At 45.2% G+C, this 17,419-nt stretch overlaps 2 protein-coding genes across 10 annotated transcripts in view; one reads left to right on the top strand and one right to left on the bottom strand.

Moving 5' to 3' along the window:
- Positions 1-1,056: 1,056 nt before the first annotated feature.
- LOC123764261 (uncharacterized HIT-like protein Synpcc7942_1390) lies at positions 1,057-17,096 on the bottom strand. Its single transcript, XM_045751821.2, has 4 exons — positions 16,938-17,096; positions 13,736-13,972; positions 7,335-7,407; positions 1,057-2,069 (listed from the first exon to the last, which is right to left on the bottom strand). Exons 1-4 carry the CDS (start codon positions 17,034-17,036, stop codon positions 1,978-1,980), a joined length of 501 nt encoding a protein of 166 aa, XP_045607777.1. The 5' UTR covers positions 17,037-17,096; the 3' UTR covers positions 1,057-1,977.
- A 78-nt stretch (positions 17,097-17,174) lies between these two features.
- The window catches only part of subdued (anoctamin 1), a 165,089-nt gene continuing 164,844 nt past the window's right edge, over positions 17,175-17,419 (top strand). For 6 of the 9 annotated variants that reach the window (XM_069338946.1, XM_069338942.1, XM_069338959.1 and 3 more), the window contains exon 1: positions 17,175-17,300. The gene's annotated coding sequence lies outside the window, so the exon portion shown is untranslated. The remainder of the gene's footprint in view (positions 17,301-17,419) is intronic. The other 3 variants (XM_069339001.1, XM_069338990.1, XM_069338979.1) reach the window with 3 other exon arrangements.

The raw sequence follows: 17,419 nt of genomic DNA on the forward strand, positions 1-17,419 counted from the left end.
TTACCCAACACAAAGCTGCTATTAGGACAATATCCAACTCTGGCCCCAGACATCACTCGGTACCCTTACTCAAATCTCTGAATATGTTAGATATTAAGTCACTGCACATTCTCTCTTGTGTATTATACATATATAAAACGCTGAACTGTAATGCCAATCCTGACCTCAAAAGCTTCATTGAAGGTTGTAACAGAACCCATGAGCACCACACCAGGAATAAATACAGTTTTGATATTCCTAGAGTACGACTTAATCAAACTAGAAATGCTCTACAAATCAAGGGACCCAGAATGTGGAATGACCTTCCCAACCATGTTAAAGACTGTACCTCTCTCAACCAGTTTAAGATAAAAACTAAACACTACCTAATAAATTCCCTGTAACCCACCTCACTCCTTTATTGTCAACCCATGTCTGTTATTTTATTTTATTATTATTATTTTTTTTTTTTTTAATCAACACTGTTTGTCAACCTATTGTATTTGTGCTGCTTTTTCAGTCATGTTTCCCCTTTTTTTTATCTTTATTTGTATTTGTTTTCAACACTTTTTATTCTTTATGCTCAATTAGTATTAAGTTCTAGATATTAATGTTTTTCTTGCCCGAAACGCATTGCGTAATAGTGGCTTTAGGCATTGTATGTACTAGCTCTATCTTTATATCAATCCATTAATGTAACATCACTTGTATGTATGTACCTTACCTGAATAAACATATTTATTTATTTATTTATATTTATTTAAAAATTAGTTTTTATTTTTGTCTCACATTTGTTCCATGTGAGGCATTTAGATTACCTCACATGGAACAATAGGCCTCCTGCAGATACCTTTAGATTACCTCACATGGAACAATAGGCCTCCTGCAGATACCTTTAGATTACCTCACATGGAACAATAGGCCTCCTGCAGATACCTTTATATTACCTCACATGGAACAATAGGCCTCTTGAAAATACCTTTAGGCCATATTCTAAAGTTATGTCTTACAGTTAATATTTGCAGTAGGTTTAGCATGTTGAATAGCTGAAGTTGTAGGTAGAAAAGCTAAACAAAATTATTCAAATCAATTGAAATTTTAATAGTTAAAGTTGTAACACACACACACATTTCCCACACAAGTTTGCAACAATGATTTCTGAAAAAGCAATATGCAAACAGCAAAAACAACAAAGGAATTGGCAATACTGTACATAATTGGTGAAAACTGGATATACACTCGGCGAGCCGGATTCCTTGGTGAAGCAGAACACATCTTGTCCTGATGTATCCGCTTAATCCAAGTTTCACTTTACATAAATAATTCTAAAATATATGTTATCTACCTACCCCACACTTGTCCTTTTAGTCATATTACCAGGAAATTATTCTGTTTTATTATTGTATTACAATAAAAAATGCTAATGAATGTTTTGAGTTATTTATTATAAATTTGCCGTGGCATTGGAGGGCAAGATAAATGCCCACTACATGGCAATCATATAATATGCCCACTTAGTGGCAGTCAATTCAAATGCCCACTATGTGGCAGCCATGACATATACCACAACACTGGCAGCTATGACATATACCACAACACTGGCAGCTATGACATACACCACAACACTGGCAGCTATGACATACACCACAACACTGGCAGCTATGACATATACCACAACACTGGCAGCTATGACATATACCACAACACTGGCAGCTATGACATACACCACAACACTGGCAGCTATGACATACACCACAACACTGGCAGCTATGACATATACCACAACACTGGCAGCTATGACATACACCACAACACTGGCAGCTATGACATATACCACAACACTGGCAGCTATGACATACACCACAACACTGGCAGCTATGACATACACCACAACACTGGCAGCCATGACATACACCACAACACTGGCAGCCATGACATACACCACAACATTGGCAGCCATGACATATGCCACAACATTGGCAGTCATGTGTTCTGCCTCTACCCTGGCGGCCATGTCATCTGCCGACCTCCAAGGATGTGAAGGTGTAGATAATAGACAGACTGTGCTCCATCTGCTCCATTATTGATTACTGAAATAAAAAACAATGATGAAAATACATTAACTGATAATGTAATAACAGCAGTGCTGTGATAACTTTGTAATTAAAATGAAGCCATCATACGTATATGTCCTGCAACAGGACAAAACAGAGGGAACGGGATGTGTCATTGCTAGTCAAATCGACTTGGTGATGGCTGTGATCTACGACTACCCTGAGAATCCCAAAAGACCCACACATATATATATGTAAACATCAACAGAGCATTCATAAATATCCTGTGAGAGATGGCACAGACAGCTCACAGACCGAGACGAAAGCTACTAATAATCGGTGACTTTAATCATGGTCAAATTGACTGGGAAACAAGGGGAGAGACATGGAGAGCACAGTCTGCAGAAGTAGTAGAAAGGACCTTCCTGGAGCAAGATGTCAGAGAGGAAACAAGAAGAGACAATTATCAGCAAGAACTGTGATAAGAAACTAGCAAATAGTCGAACCAACTAGGAAGGAGAACATGTTGGACCTCATTTTCACCAATAATGATGAATTGATCAGGAACATAATGATTACAAATACAGTGGCACCTCGACTTATGATTGCCCTGAATTACAATGTAAATTTGATAGAAAAATGCGACTCGACTTACGATAGTGTCGTCAACTAAGGATATTTGTTGGTACACGTTTGGGTCGACCGAGCGCGTGGTTCCCGATCACGCGGGCCAACCTGCCTTAGTTTACTATAGCTGCCCGCTTAGTGATGATCACGCCTATAAGAAACTCCGTTTTTGTGGTGATTTTTTGCATTTTGAACATAAAACTGATTATTATATATCACACCATGGGTCCCAAGAAAGTCAATGGTAAGGTTCAACCTAAGAAAATAGTTGTGAGTTGAGGCAGTAGAGGATATTCCTTCCTCATTAAGAAAATGTGTGAAGTATGGGAAGAACTGCAAAGTTTTGTTTAAAAAACTCACCCAGATAAAGCTGTAGCAGGCCGTTGCATTGACCTTTTAAATGACAATGTGATGTCTTACTACAAGTGTTAAAATGTAGGGAAAAACCAGTGTTTTTAGACAGATTCTTAGTAAGACAAGCAAGCAGTGAGCCACAAGCAGGTCCTAGTGGTATGCAGGCAAAACATGCCAGAGAGTGTATCCCAGAAAAGTCATCACTGCCTGATGTTATAATGGAAGGGGACTTCCCTTCCAAACAGTAACACCTCTCCTCCCCCCCCCCCCCCTCATCACCATCTTCCATACACCATCAAGAGTTCTCCATAAGGGTAGGATAAACATATGTACTGTATTGTAGTCAGAGAACAAAATTGTATTCAGTATAAAATGTATTTGTAAGTTAATATTTTGGAGGGTGGGGAACGGATTAATTCTTTATTTCTTATGGGAAGAATTGCTTCAACTTACGATATTTCGACTTACGATCCGTCTCTGGGAACGGATTACCACCGTAAGTCGAGGCTCCACTGCACCTGTTACTCAGATCACAACTTAAATGAAGTTCTGACTAGCATGGGGAATAGACCTTCAAAACCAGTCCTGATTTCCGGTGGAGGAGATTTCAGCAAATTCAACTTCAATAATAAACAGATAAACTGGGAGCAAATAAACCAAGACTTCACAGAAATATGCTGGGAAGAACAGCTAGAAAATGAAAACCTGAACCAGTGCCTAGAAAAAATAAGCTCAGTAGCACTATAAATATGCTCAAACCGCATACCCCTAAGAAAAAGAGAGGAAGAGATGCAGATTGGAACGAGAACGTCGTTCCCTCTATAGGCGAAGAAAACGAATCGCGGAACAACTTGAGTCGCATCCTATCTCAAGAACGGCAAAGAAGGTTAGGTAGAGAAATAGAAACAATTGAACTAAAGCTACAAGAATCATACAAAACCGAGGAGAGGCAAAGAGAGCAAAAGGCCATCAGTGAAATACTGTTGAGAGAAATCCAAAATACTTTTTCTCTTATGCAAAATCAAGATAAAAAACCATATCTAGTATCGGGCCCCTGTGAAAGGGAGATAGAACTTTCACTGATGACAACAAAGAAATGAGCGAGATACTGAGGAAGCATTTTGGTCTTCTGCTCGAGTCTTCTGGGTGGTTCGGTCTTCTGCTCGAGTCTTCACGTATGGTGTTTCTGACTCAAGTTTATCATCATCTCTATGGTGATCAGGTAGCTTCCTTGTTAGTGTCCCACCTGCGGGGTTCGTCTCGGCGGCAGTATGAGGTTTCCTGGCGGTCCTTCCGTTTCTTCCTAGGTCTTTGTTGTACTTCGATTTCTGTTAGGTTGGTGTTGTCCTTTCTCTCTTGGTTGTTCCAGGACCATCACCTTATGCCTAACACTGTCGCCTCTTATCGTGCAGCGCTGGCGGAGCCGCTTCAGCTTGCTTTCGGTATTGATATTACTTCTGTGCCGTTTTGCAAACTGTCTCGGGCGTTGTTTCACCTCCGGCCTGCTCATGCGCCACCTGAGCCGTCCTGGTCATTGGACAGAGTGCTCTTTTATCTTTCTTCTCCTCGGTTTGATGTGGCCCCTTTGGTTCAGGATTGTTTCTCCAAGGCTCTTTTTCTGTTGCATTGGCCTCTGGGGGTCGGGTTGGTGAACTTCAAGCTCTCCTCCGGTGCAGGGGTTTCTGCTCTTTCAGTCTTTGGTTTGGTTCGTTTGCAGCCGTCTCCTCCTTTTCTGGTGAAGAGTGAGACTGCTGCTTTTCGAAGGGGTCCCTGGGTTGTGGATGCTTGGTTGGTTAAGCCAGGGGATGCATCATGTTTTGTGTCCGGTTGTGGCTCTTCGCCTTTATTTGTGTGCCACGGCTTCTGTTTCCTGGGATGCGCTTTGGATTGATCCGGTTTCCCTTCTTTCCTGTTTGCAGGTGCGGGTCTTCCAGGTCGTCCGCAGAGTTATTAAGGCAATCCAGCCTGTGGTCTATCCTCGTGCCCATGACGTTCGTAAGTTCACTGCTCTTGCTTCCGTCTTTGGCAACATGTCGTGGGCTGACATTCGGGCACGGGGCTTTTGGCGGTCGAACAGGGTCCTGGCTGCTCGTTACCTTGTGAACGTCCCTGGGCCTAGTCAAGCCTGTGTCGCTTTGGGTCGGCGGGTGCAGCCAGTTCTCTCGACTTCGAGTTGAGAAGTGAGCAGCGACCACCTCCCAGGTAAGTCCCTAGGTTTTTTCCTCTGTGGGTAGTTAGCTCCGGGGAGCCAAAGCGGCTCCCCCCAGAGAACCAGCGTTGAATGTAATGAAACGCCATTTTCTGGGTGAGACATGGAGGCTCCCCGGCATCCCTCCCTCCCTCCAGTCGGCGGTTTTTCGCGTGTTCTGACATCCAGCCTAAGAACTGTCTTAGTCATGTGGGGTCTGGGGCTCCCCCTTTCCCCTTCAGGTAGGAGGGAGCTGAGCAGACAGTGGCACAGCGACGTGTGACGTTATGATCATTTAGGGGAGTTCTATCCACTTGTTAGGCTTTTGGTAGCAATATTTTCACCGGAATAGGGGTTTGTTTTGGGATGCTTACCTTTCTGAGTGCCTGACCCAGTCGACGGCAGACATAGAATGCTTCCAACCACACGGGGGTTTCTATAGGCCATTGCTCCCCTTGCCTTTTCTGAGGGGCCAGGTTCTGGCTCGTGTTTCCCGGTAGGCCCACAGAATTCCATACACATGGCTGATGCCAAAGTCTGACATAAGCATTTAAGCCTAGTAAGTTCAGGGAAGTCTCCGGGTCTCACCCAGAAAATGGCGTTTCATTACATTCAACGCTGTTTTTTTGCCACATTTCCCCGCTCTATTGCGCCCAAAATATGACACCTACGATTTTTTTTTCCGTGATCAGGGAACACAAATAAACACTTTTATAAGACGAAGGAATTTTTTGTAATTTTATTTTTTGTTGCGACTGTGGGTGTTGAAGCCATAATGACCCTTAGCGGCCCAAGGATTAAGGAGAGATGTAAAGATTTTGTAAGTGGGTAAATATGTTTGATGAATCGTGGCCCTGAACTTTAACCTTTATAAGCACTGACCCTATGTATTTGTCATATGATAACAAACTTTGCAAGCAAAACATTATTTCCAACAAACAAACCTTCAACTACGCATTTCAATACATAAATTTAACATATTGGAAAACTGATTAAGGGAAACTTAACACTTTGGCGTACCCTGCGCGCCACCCCTCAACTGTGCGATTTGGATCCCAGCGTTTCATGGGAGCGTGCGTTAATTCTGAAAAGTGTATACTCTCTTCAACTTTGTCACCTCAATTCTCGTCCTACGAGATTAAATTTGGTGTCATTGTGTTCGCAATAGAATTCTCTACAGCACTAAGTGCATATAAACTCCAAAAGCCCGGCTAATTACCTGCAGCAAACAGAGAAAGTGCGAGCGAGTTACCCAGGAGCGCGCAAAAGCGATAAAATGTGTTCACTCTTTTCACTCTGGTCACCTCAATTTTTGTCCTAGGTCTTTCATTTTGGTATCAATGGGTTCGCAATAGAATTCTCTAGAGGAATATTAGCATATAAAATAAAAAACCTGGTCACGCTCCACCCGCCGACGAGTTGAAGACGGGCCACGCGTTAGCCGCGAGTGAGCGCCCAGACGCCTTCCAGCTACACTCCCAATTCCTGCCCACAAATGTTTAGTATTTAGTATTTTAGTATATGTAGTATTATAGTTTAGTATTTTTTGTGTAGTAGTTGTACATCACATAAGCATTGTTGATAGCCATTTGCACAAAATAGAAGGTCATTTTCCTCGTCCATTTGTGAGTTTTCCTTATGAAGTAATAATATTTGATCATTTGGTCAAAGTGATCAACACCTTTCATGTTTGTATTGTAGTCACAGATTGCATTCGGCTTGTTGACAGTTACCAAACAGTCCCCCCAAAAATCGGATAAAAACCTGATTTTTGGTGATTATTTTAGTGGACGACGCAGCATTGCGTCATGCCCGTGATTACCGACAGTAAACGGATGACGCAGCATTGCGTCATGCCCGGGCGAAAGTGTTAAGCACTCACATTAATATCAAAAGCATTGCCATTTGTGATTAATTGATCAAGGCTGGTAATGCATAGTACGGCGATATGTAATGCTATGTAATACATATATATATGATATGTAATGCTACCCAAAACGCTATGCGTACTAGTGGCTTTACAAGAATGTAAAAAACCTCAATATTATGTGCTTTCATAAACCCAATGCACCTTCTTATATAGATATAAATAAATAAAATAAATAATAAGCGGTACAGAGATATATTCTTACCAACACGGTAGCCTTTGTTTAAGTTTTCTTGAGCAGCAATTTTCCCCACCGTCACCAGCAAGTGACCCAACAGCTGAAAGACAATATACATTTAATTAATAAAAAAAAGTAGTACAAATTATATTTGACGACAGTGCAGGGATACTACATATAAAAACATAATGTTACGAGACACAGTGTCAGCAGGCAAAACACCCTCATTAAAGCATTTGTTATGGTATTAAACATAAGTTGTTTAGGTATCACTTAAGAAAACCAGTTTTGACTTTTGTTTTATAAGAATACTTTGATGAAGCCTTTTTATTTTTGGTCTGACCCTAGGTGATGTTGGAGACATGACTTGTGTAGATATGAAACACTTGGCTAGTACAAGGGGAAAACATACATGGCCACACCACCTAACACATACTTGGGCACATGAGTTTGAAACACAACTAATGGCTCCACAGCCATACTCTTGCAACAACTTAAAATTATAACTTTTAATAAGCAGCATGAAATATGATACAGTACAGTGTACAGAGTCGCAGTTTTACAAACACCCAACATACGAAAATTCGTCCATCAGAATAACCTAACAAGGACCCTGTTTTTGTCTTTCAATCTACTACTGTACATAAATTGATCAAACTGCCCACATGACCCTCTAGTGTCATACTGTAAGGCACACTGCCCCAGTCAGCAGCATTGTGATCACTCTCGTAAAGAACAAATCCTCTCCACTTCCAACGCCATTTTCTGGGTGAGACCCGGATGCTTCCCGGAGCTTACTGGGCTCATATGCTAATGTCAGACTTTGGCATCAGTCATGTGTATGGAATTCTGTGGGTCTACCGGGGACCATGAGTCAGAACCTGGCCCCCTCAGAGAGGCATGGGGAGCAATGTGCTATAGAAACCCCCGTGTGGATGGAAGCATTCTATGTCTGCCATCGACCGGGTCAGGCACCCAGAAAGGTAAGCATCCCTAAACAAACCCCTATTCTGGTGAAAATATTGCTACCAAAAGCCGAACAAGTGGATAGATAGCGGATAGACTGAGTCTCAAAAGGGCCGGCGCCCCTTACGAGACCCAGAACCTTGCACAGAGCGACCACCGCACCGACCAGACAAAGGCGGGGTCGAACCCGAACCTGGCACCAGTGGCCTACCACGATGAGAGGAACCCCAAGCCCTTACATGACCCCTCCGGGAAGGCCCCCCTGGGAGCTCCCGGAGAACCAACAAGTCAGACATAGGCTGACAAGTAGCCGAAGCAGCCTGAATATACTGCATCACGGCAGAATCCTCAAAAAGCAGAGGACAAAAAGGTGAAGACATCCTAAGAGCCAGGGCCCAGGCCGATTCCAGGGAGGAGGCAAGCACTGCCTGCCGACACGCGAGCCAGGGCGCATAGAACAGGGAAACCGCATCCTGCAGGATCGGCACAAACAACTTCAGCAAGGCAGCTGATGAGCGGGCCGCCGAGCCCAAGGCACCGGACCCAAGGACGACCCCGAGTCCCCCCACATGCTCCGCAAGCGAGTCCGAGGACAGCTCCAGGACGGAAAAAAGATACAAGGCCGAAACCAAAAGGCCACGGGCGCACAAGTCCTCAGAAACCCGCGCAGTTGAGAGGGAGGGAACCTACACATGGAGCTGCACCACACCCACATCCCGGGGAAGGGCAGGGGCAAACAAGCACTCATTGAGGCACTTCAGGTCGCCACCCAGGAAAACCCGAACCACCGTCGCAGCCTCGCGCCACTCTAGCGTGCAGGAACGGCAGAAAGCATGTCAAGCCTCCAAGGCAAAGAGAAGATAGTCCGCCAGCCAGGACGACTCCGGAACCTCGTAACAGACCCAAAAAGATAACTAAGTCCCAAACCTGAACGAAGACGGATCCATTACCGTGGCATAATCCAGGCCATGCAGGAGGTAAGCCGCAAGGGCCGCCTGCACCACAGTAGGTTGGATGTGTCGGAAAATCCGACACCATTTAATAATATTACATACAATAGGCAGATAATATTGCTGCCATTGTATACACAAGTTAACCCATAGAAAATGTAGCTTGTAGTGGAATTTTCCATCAATAGAAAACGGGATATCATTGCCACATAGTACTATAAATTCACCAGCTATTCTGTTAGGAATTATTCTTAAATACATTAGTCTTTGGACTTTTAATATCATAAAAACATCTCATTTGAATTAACTTAATTATCAGTATCAAAATAGAGTAAATGTGACCCTTCTCTCACTTATTGACATTGGACAAGGAGAACAAAGGCGTCAGTGTGGTGAGGAAGGGCTGCCATTGTTTGTTAAGACTAGAGGCGCAAGGGAGCAAATTCAGCTCCTTTAATTTCTCTTGGACGAAGTGAGATCAAATTGGAGATCAAAGTGTTCTACCATCATCAACATGCTGTCAACATAAACAAGGGAAGTGTCCTACCGAAACCCGTTTATCTAATCATTTCTGGCCAGTTAATGTTAGGTAGATAAGGGCGAACCAGTTAGGATGCGAACGAGCCTCTTAATAAAGGTAATTAAGCTTTGGTCCTTATTATTTAATATACAGTGTTTTCTCTGATATAGCTGTCATATATTAGGATTCCGGCTTTATAGCTAGTGCCCTTTGACAGGAACAAGAAGAGGAAGCAAGAATTTATCTTGGTACATCAGTTACTATGGGTGATGGAAGCTAGCCTCACACGAGGATAATTTGGTGTCTACATCCCAGTTATATCTGGTGGACTAAGCCTGCTGTACAATAAGATAAGGCACCCCCCAATTTTACATACTAATATATGTAGTTTAATACTGTAGTTTGATTGGCTGCATATATATAAATTTAATATAAACCCCCCCTAATGTGTAAGGATCGATTTATGAGATTATTGCAGAAATACAGTCCACTTAACATCATACCAATTGCTATCAAAATATATAAATTAATGTAAATATAAATTCTATATAAATTCATATAAATTAAATAAATATAAATCTCACAGGTCGGTTCCCACAGGATGCGAGAAGCCGAAAACCTCCGGAAGGACGGAACCGATGCACCCGGGGGGGACACAGAACCAAACCAGGGAAGGAGGCAGACACCAAATCCAATTTGTACGCAGAGGGGGGAAAAGAGAATCCCACCCCTTGTAACAACAGTCTCCGTGGTGTAGTGGTAAGACACTCGCCTGGCGTTCCGCGAGCGCTATGTCATGGGTTCGTATCCTGGCCGGGGAGGATTTACTGGGCGCAATTCCTTAACTGTAGCCTCTGTTTAACGCAACAGTAAAATGTGTACTTGGATGAAAAAACGATTCTTCGCGGCAGGGGATCGTATTCCAGGGACCATAGGATTAAGGACTTGCCCGAAACGCTACGCGTACTAGTGGCTGTACAAGAATGTAACAACTCTTGTATATATCTCAAAAAAAAAAAAAAAAAAAAAAAAAAAAACAAGTCCCACTCAGAGAGTAGAAAAACCCAGGCAGGGTCCAGTGGGGCCCAAGGCCCCCAAATCAGCCCCTTCCCCACCCCGGGATCCTCCTCCGCAGGACCCAGGACCAAGTCATCTCCCAAAGCACCGGCTTCAAAAGACAAGGTCGGGGCGGTCGCATAAGCTGAACGGAAGTGGGGCCCACTAGTCAAACCTGGTGGCTTCGGCAGGGAAACTAGACTCGAATGCCTCCGTCGTCACACCGGAAGGGGCACCCCGGGACTGCCCAAGCCTCAAGACCATCTAAACCCTGCTCCGGCTCCGAAACCATCAGACGCTTCGGGGCCGGAAGCAGGAAGGGGGGGGGGGGATGGATCAGAACGTACCACAGGAAGGGAAGGACGAGGGGGGGGAGCGAACTGAACCAAGGTCAAAGCGACCCCCACCCCCCGAGTCCGGGTCCCTATAAGCAAATGGGGCAGTCTCGGGGCATCCGGATAAGCAACCAACCGGGTGCGTTGCAACAACCTAAAACGTGCATGCAACGCCTGCCCCATCTGTACCCTCATAACATCATCACTAGACTGGGTAAATTGAGTCACTAGCAAGCAGCAGAACTCACAGGACTCAGGTTCGAAAGTGTCCCAGACCCAACAGGCAGCGTGACGTAGGCAAAAACAGTGAGGGGTCACCACCCTGAGCCAAGGGGACCGAACAACCCTCAAACTCGCACAAAACAAGGGGGGGGGAACTTTGGGGTCACATCCATCGAACCCACGGGGCCCCCTTGGGGTTTTCCAGGGCCCTGAGCACTTAACGAGACTCACGCCTAGGTAACTCCAGGCAGGGTACTGCTAACCGGCGCCCAAAACTACCAAGCAAACACACTAAAGCTGCACCCCCAGGGACGTGTACACTCACGGGGACCTAGCAGGGGGCACCACCAGAGAACCGTAAGAGGTCAAGCACAAGTGGACAATAAGCAGGGGAGATCCCCCCACAAGGCAAAAGCAAAAAACAAAACCCCGCAAGAGGACAGCGTACCCTAGAGAAACAGCGCCGGCTGCTATAATAGGGGTAAACAAGCTGCGCTGTACATCGCATCCCCAACCAGTGCAAACTGCCTCTTACCCTAAGGCAGATAAGGGAGACAAAACACCCAAGGCTGAAACACCCACCCAAAGGGTGGCCAAAAAACCGAGCCGTAAAACGTCCCAGCAGAGGCAGGACCCAAAGAACTTGTGGAAGGGAACCCCAAGCTCCAAGGGCAGTACTTACAGGACACCAAGGGAAGGGAACCCTAGGCGCATGCAGCTCGAGTACTGGAGAATAACTTCTGGCTCTCGCACCCCTTGAAGACAGCCACAACACTCAAAGCACAGTGCTGAAACAATGTCTGGAGCCAGAGCACACGACCAGAGCCTCTAGCATCAGCTTAAGAACTGATGGATGGATAGCCAGCGTAGAGGGTCTGGGGCTTCCCCTTACCCCTCCCGGGGAGGGGGGAGCTGCGCAAACAGCAGCGCGGCGACGTGTGACGTCATGCTCGTTTTCTTTTAGGGGAGTTCTATCCACTTGTTCGGCTTTTGGTAGCAAAATTTTCACCAGAAAAGCGGTTTGTTTTGGGATGCTTACCTTTCTGGGTGCCTGACCCGGTCGATGGCAGACATAAAATGCTTCCAACCACACGGGGGTTTCTATAGGCCATTGCTCCCCTTGCCTCTCTGCGCAGGCCAGGTTCTGGCTCGTGGTCCCCGGTAGGCCCACAGAACTCCATACATATGACTGATGCCAAAGCATATCAGCCCAGTATGCTCCGGGAAGCCGCAGGGGCTCCCCCCCAAGAAAGAATGCATAAAGTGCAGACTTTAAAGTTTTGGTGGCAAAGATTATGAGAGAAAAGTGCTCGGCAGCTCAAATTATGATTACAGTATTGGTTTAGGCAATTTACAATAGTTATTTCTTTTTTACAAAGTTAAGCAGAAAAAATTAGGTGTTTGAGCATGCTGCTTGGTTACTGCTCTTAGATACTGTTTTCTTGTGAAGACTGGTTCAATCTTCTACACCTGAGATACATAACATTAAGCTCACCAAGGTGTCTGGTCAGTGTGGTTACATTATGAGACAAGAACAGTAAGCTCACAAGGTGTCTGGTCAGTGTGGTTACATTATGAGACAACAACAACAGTAGTAAGCTCACAAGGTGTCTGGTCAGTGTGGTTACATTATGAGACAACAAGAACAGTAAGCTCACAAGGTGTCTGGTCAGTGTGGTTACATTATGAGACACAACAACAACAGTAAGCTCACAAGGTGTCTGGTCAGTGTGGTTACATTATGAGACACAACAACAACAGTAAGCTCACAAGGTGCCTGGTCAGTGTGGTTACATTATGAGACACAACAACAACAGTAAGCTCACAAGGTGCCTGGTCAGTGTGGTTACATTATGAGACAACAAGAACAGTAAGCTCACAAGGTGTCTGGTCAGTGTGGTTACATTATGAGACACAACAACAACAGTAAGCTCACAAGGTGCCTGGTCAGTGTGGTTACATTATGAGACACAACAACAACAGTAAGCTCACAAGGTGCCTGGTCAGTGTGGTTACATTATGAGACACAACAACAACAGTAAGCTCACAAGGTGTCTGGTCAGTGTGGTTACATTATGAGACAACAACAACAGTAAGCTCACAAGGTGTCTGGTCAGTGTGGTTACATTATGAGACACAACAACAACAGTAAGCTCACAAGGTGTCTGGTCAGTGTGGTTACATTATGAGACACAACAACAACAGTAAGCTCACAAGGTGTCTGGTCAGTGTGGTTACATTATGAGACACAACAACAACAGTAAGCTCACAAGGTGTCTGGTCAGTGTGGCTACATTATGAGACACAACAACAGTAAGCTCACAAGGTGCCTGGTCAGTGTGGTTACATTATGAGACACAACAACAACAAGATGCTCACCAAGGTGTCCTGGTTCGTGGCTTCACTCAGCATTGTGATTCGCTGTTTGGGGATAAGCAGTATGTGTGTTGGGGCCTGTGGGCTCACGTCGCGAAATGCCAAGCACTTGTCGTCCTCGTAAATAATGTCTGCCGGAATGGAGCGGTCGATGATCTTGTCGAAGATGGTTGGCTGAAACTTTAGCACTTGCGATGCTGACGTGGCCTTTGTAACTTCGTCACTCATTGTTCGCACCGACTGAAAGTATGAACTTGTTTTTAGTACAAACACGAAAATAAAAAAATATTCTTAAATACCATCTTTTCAAGGGTGGCTCACTCATTTGCTCTACAGAGCCACACACTCGTGTTTGCTCTACAGAGCCACACACTCGTGTTTGCTCTACTGAGCCACACTCGTGTTTGCTCTACAGAGCCACACTCGTGTTTGCTCTACAGAGCCACACACTCGTGTTTGCTCTACTGAGCCACACTCGTGTTTGCTCTACAGAGCCACACTCGTGTTTGCTCTACAGAGCCACACATTCGTGTTTGCTCTACAGAGCCACACTCGTGTTTGCTCTACTGAGCCACACTCGTGTTTGCTCTACAGAGCCACACTCGTGTTTGCTCTACAGAGCCACACTCGTGTTTGCTCTACAGAGCCACACTCGTGTTTGCTCTACAGAGCCACACTCGTGTTTGCTCTACAGAGCCACACTCGTGTTTGCTCTACTGAGCCACACTCGTGTTTGCTCTACAGAGCCACACTCGTGTTTGCTCTACAGAGCCACACTCGTGTTTGCTCTACAGAGCCACACTCGTGTTTGCTCTACTGAGCCACACTCGTGTTTGCTCTACAGAGCCACACTCGTGTTTGCTCTACAGAGCCACACTCGTGTTTGCTCTACAGAGCCACACTCGTGTTTGCTCTACTGAGCCACACTCGTGTTTGCTCTACTGAGCCACATTCGTGTTTGCTCTACAGAGCCACACATGTTTGCTCTACTGAGCCACCTTATCTTGAGGTTACCTTGAGGTGCTTCCGGGGCTTAGCGTCCCCGCGGCCCAGTCGTCGACCAGGCCTCCAGGTTGCTGGACTGGTCAACCAGGCTGTTGGATGCGGCTGCTCGCATCCTGACGTATGAATCACAGCCTGGTTGATCAGGTATCCTATGGAGGTGCTTATCCAGCTCTCTCTTGAACACTGTGAGGGTCGGCCAGTTATGCCGCCTCACTCGTGTTTGTCAAGCAAGTCTCTAAAGAAATTTGTTGCCTGATAGAAAAAGTCAACACTGCATTTGACAGGTGTATACTGTAGGCCTATACAAAATGGGTCTGGCTGGCACCAGACCCCACCACATAGATTCCCATTGTTGGTGATAGGAAGCCTGTACTTAGGCATATATAGTTCCCCCCCCCCTCCCTTACCTAGGTCAACTATAGATCTTGGCTGGAATGCAACCCACAATGGTTCCCTAACTCCTGGGTATCTGTTTTACTACGTCATGTGAAAACAAACATTGCCCAAACACTTTTGTCCCACTCAGGATTGAGCCCAGGATCTTTAATCGTGAGTAGAAGATGTAGACCACTGAACTACAGGATCCCCAAACAAAAATAGGCCTAGAAGACTAAACATATCAACAACTAGAGAATCTACATGATATATGTTAGTAATTCATTGTGTCAGGGGACAGGCAGCCAGTTTTTACATACAGTACATGTTAGGCTTATATCGAGTTCCCCCCCCTTTCCCCAAAGGATGGAATTACTGACCCTGCCCCGGATGCAACCCCACAACAAGCTGACTAACTCCTGGGGTACCTATTACTGTTAGGTGGACAGGTGCATTAGGTGAAAGGAAACGTACACACCCATTTCTGTCCTGCCCGGGATTTGAACCCGGAATTCTCGATTGTGAGTCGAGAATGAACCCGACTGTACTACCAGGACCCCTGGTAGTACAGTCATCCTCCAGGATATCTTGTCATCCTCCAGGATGTCAAGTCATCCTCAGTAATTTCATACATTTGAATAAAATTATTAGCCTAATGGTAAAATATCTCTGAAACCCAAAGTCAGGTTAGGGAAAAAACATCATCTCCCAGTGATCACTTGCGGAACAAACAAGACACCCACCACATTCTAAAGCCAAACCGATGGCCAGCCGATTCGTGACAACTCTGGCCTCCACTCCCAAATGATTTAATTGGAAAAACGTAAATATCCATCAACTTTGCTATCAGCCCAGTGATAGGGGTACTGGTAATTTTGCACCGACAATGGCTCAGAAGTGGGTTTTTAAACTTTCCTTACCTAACCCTACCTTCCCAACTCGACCCATCCTAATTCAATGCAGCCCAACTCAACCCTGCCTAACTCAACCTAGCCTATCCTCACTTAACCATGTTTTAGGTAATGATATGCACAGCTTTACTAATTAAAAAAAAAAATCTTAAAAATGCCTGTTAATTTGATTGTATTTATTACAAATGCCACTGCATAAAAAATCCAGGCTGTTGAAGCAGTCTGTTTGCTCACCTAATATATCATTTTAGTATTACTGCAATCACCCAAACTGTCAAAATTATAGGGATTAATTAAAAAATTATAGCACCATAATATTAATATTTTCCAAGAATTGACTTCCAGAATACATGACAGTTCAGCAATGACTTTTATAACCTATGCTATCTTATCTAACCTAATCCATCGAAGCCTATCACAGCCTAACTTAAGCTAATATATCCTTACCTAACAATGCACACATTTTTGATAATCAGAAAAAGAACTTTGATGAACTATCTTGTGCACGATTTGACCATACCCTGGCTTCGAAAAGCTAGACAGGTTGCTAAGGTTCAAATAGTTTTTGGTCAGGCAAAACTAGAACTTAAAAAAAAAGTATTATTATTGAAACAGGCTGGTGTTCAAGCAGGAAGCCTCACAGCAATATCAAAACCCAACGGAAGAAAATCTCAACCTGGTTTCTGATGACCTCCCAAGGCCGAGCAGGAGCCAGACGTCCATTCACCATCGAGTTAAACCAGTGCAGTCATCGGGAGGACAAACCCTTCATGCAAACTGCAGCAACTATCAGGAAGAAGAAGAGTTAAACCAGTCCATACTCGACATTTTAATACAACCCTCATAACCCCGGGATCCATCATAACCCATTCTTCGGGACATATAGTCTCCATCCACCGTCCCAGGTGGCTCACCTGGCGCCATCTGCAGCTGGTGACACTGAAGCCAGGTGGTGAAAACAGCCGAAAAGAGCTGCTTGCCAGCCTACGCAAGACCCTTCCCGGCGTGGCCATGTTTACATGTGGCTCGGCAGCTATAAGTGCCGGAATACTCAACTCCTTCTCCGGGCGGGAGGGAGCGCCGGAGGGGGATCATAAGAAGTTTCTGGAGTAAGTTTTGATGCTCAGTTTAGTGTTGTTAGGTGATGCGAGGCAGGATTCCTGACCTTATACCCAGCTGGTCCAGTGTGTTGTGGTGGGCGGCCGCTGCCGCTACTAACTAATAGGTCCCTCAAGGTCGCCTAATTTCTTCTAGTCACCTGCCGGCACCACCTTCAGGTAGGTGAGGCGCCCCTGGTGGCAGGTGGGGGTGGGGGGCCCAGGTGGGCGTATGGGGTGTGTGGCCGCTGACCCCAGTAATGCCACCACACCCCCTCATTCACAGGCGTGTTTGTGTA

Source organism: Procambarus clarkii, chromosome 5, assembly GCF_040958095.1.
Source record: "Procambarus clarkii isolate CNS0578487 chromosome 5, FALCON_Pclarkii_2.0, whole genome shotgun sequence".
Lineage (NCBI taxonomy): Eukaryota > Metazoa > Arthropoda > Malacostraca > Decapoda > Cambaridae > Procambarus > Procambarus clarkii.

Excerpts from the sequence above, each read along its gene's own strand:
- LOC123764261 (XM_045751821.2), bottom strand. The coding sequence starts at position 17,036 with ATGGCCACGCCGGGAAGGGTCTTGCGTAGGCTGGCAAGCAGCTCTTTT. Across the intron at positions 13,973-16,937 it reads CCAGCTGCAGATGGCGCCAG|TCGGTGCGAACAATGAGTGA; the intron begins GTGAGCCACCTG and ends TCATACTTTCAG. Across the intron at positions 7,408-13,735 it reads CCACGAACCAGGACACCTTG|CTGTTGGGTCACTTGCTGGT; the intron begins GTGAGCATCTTG and ends ATTGTCTTTCAG.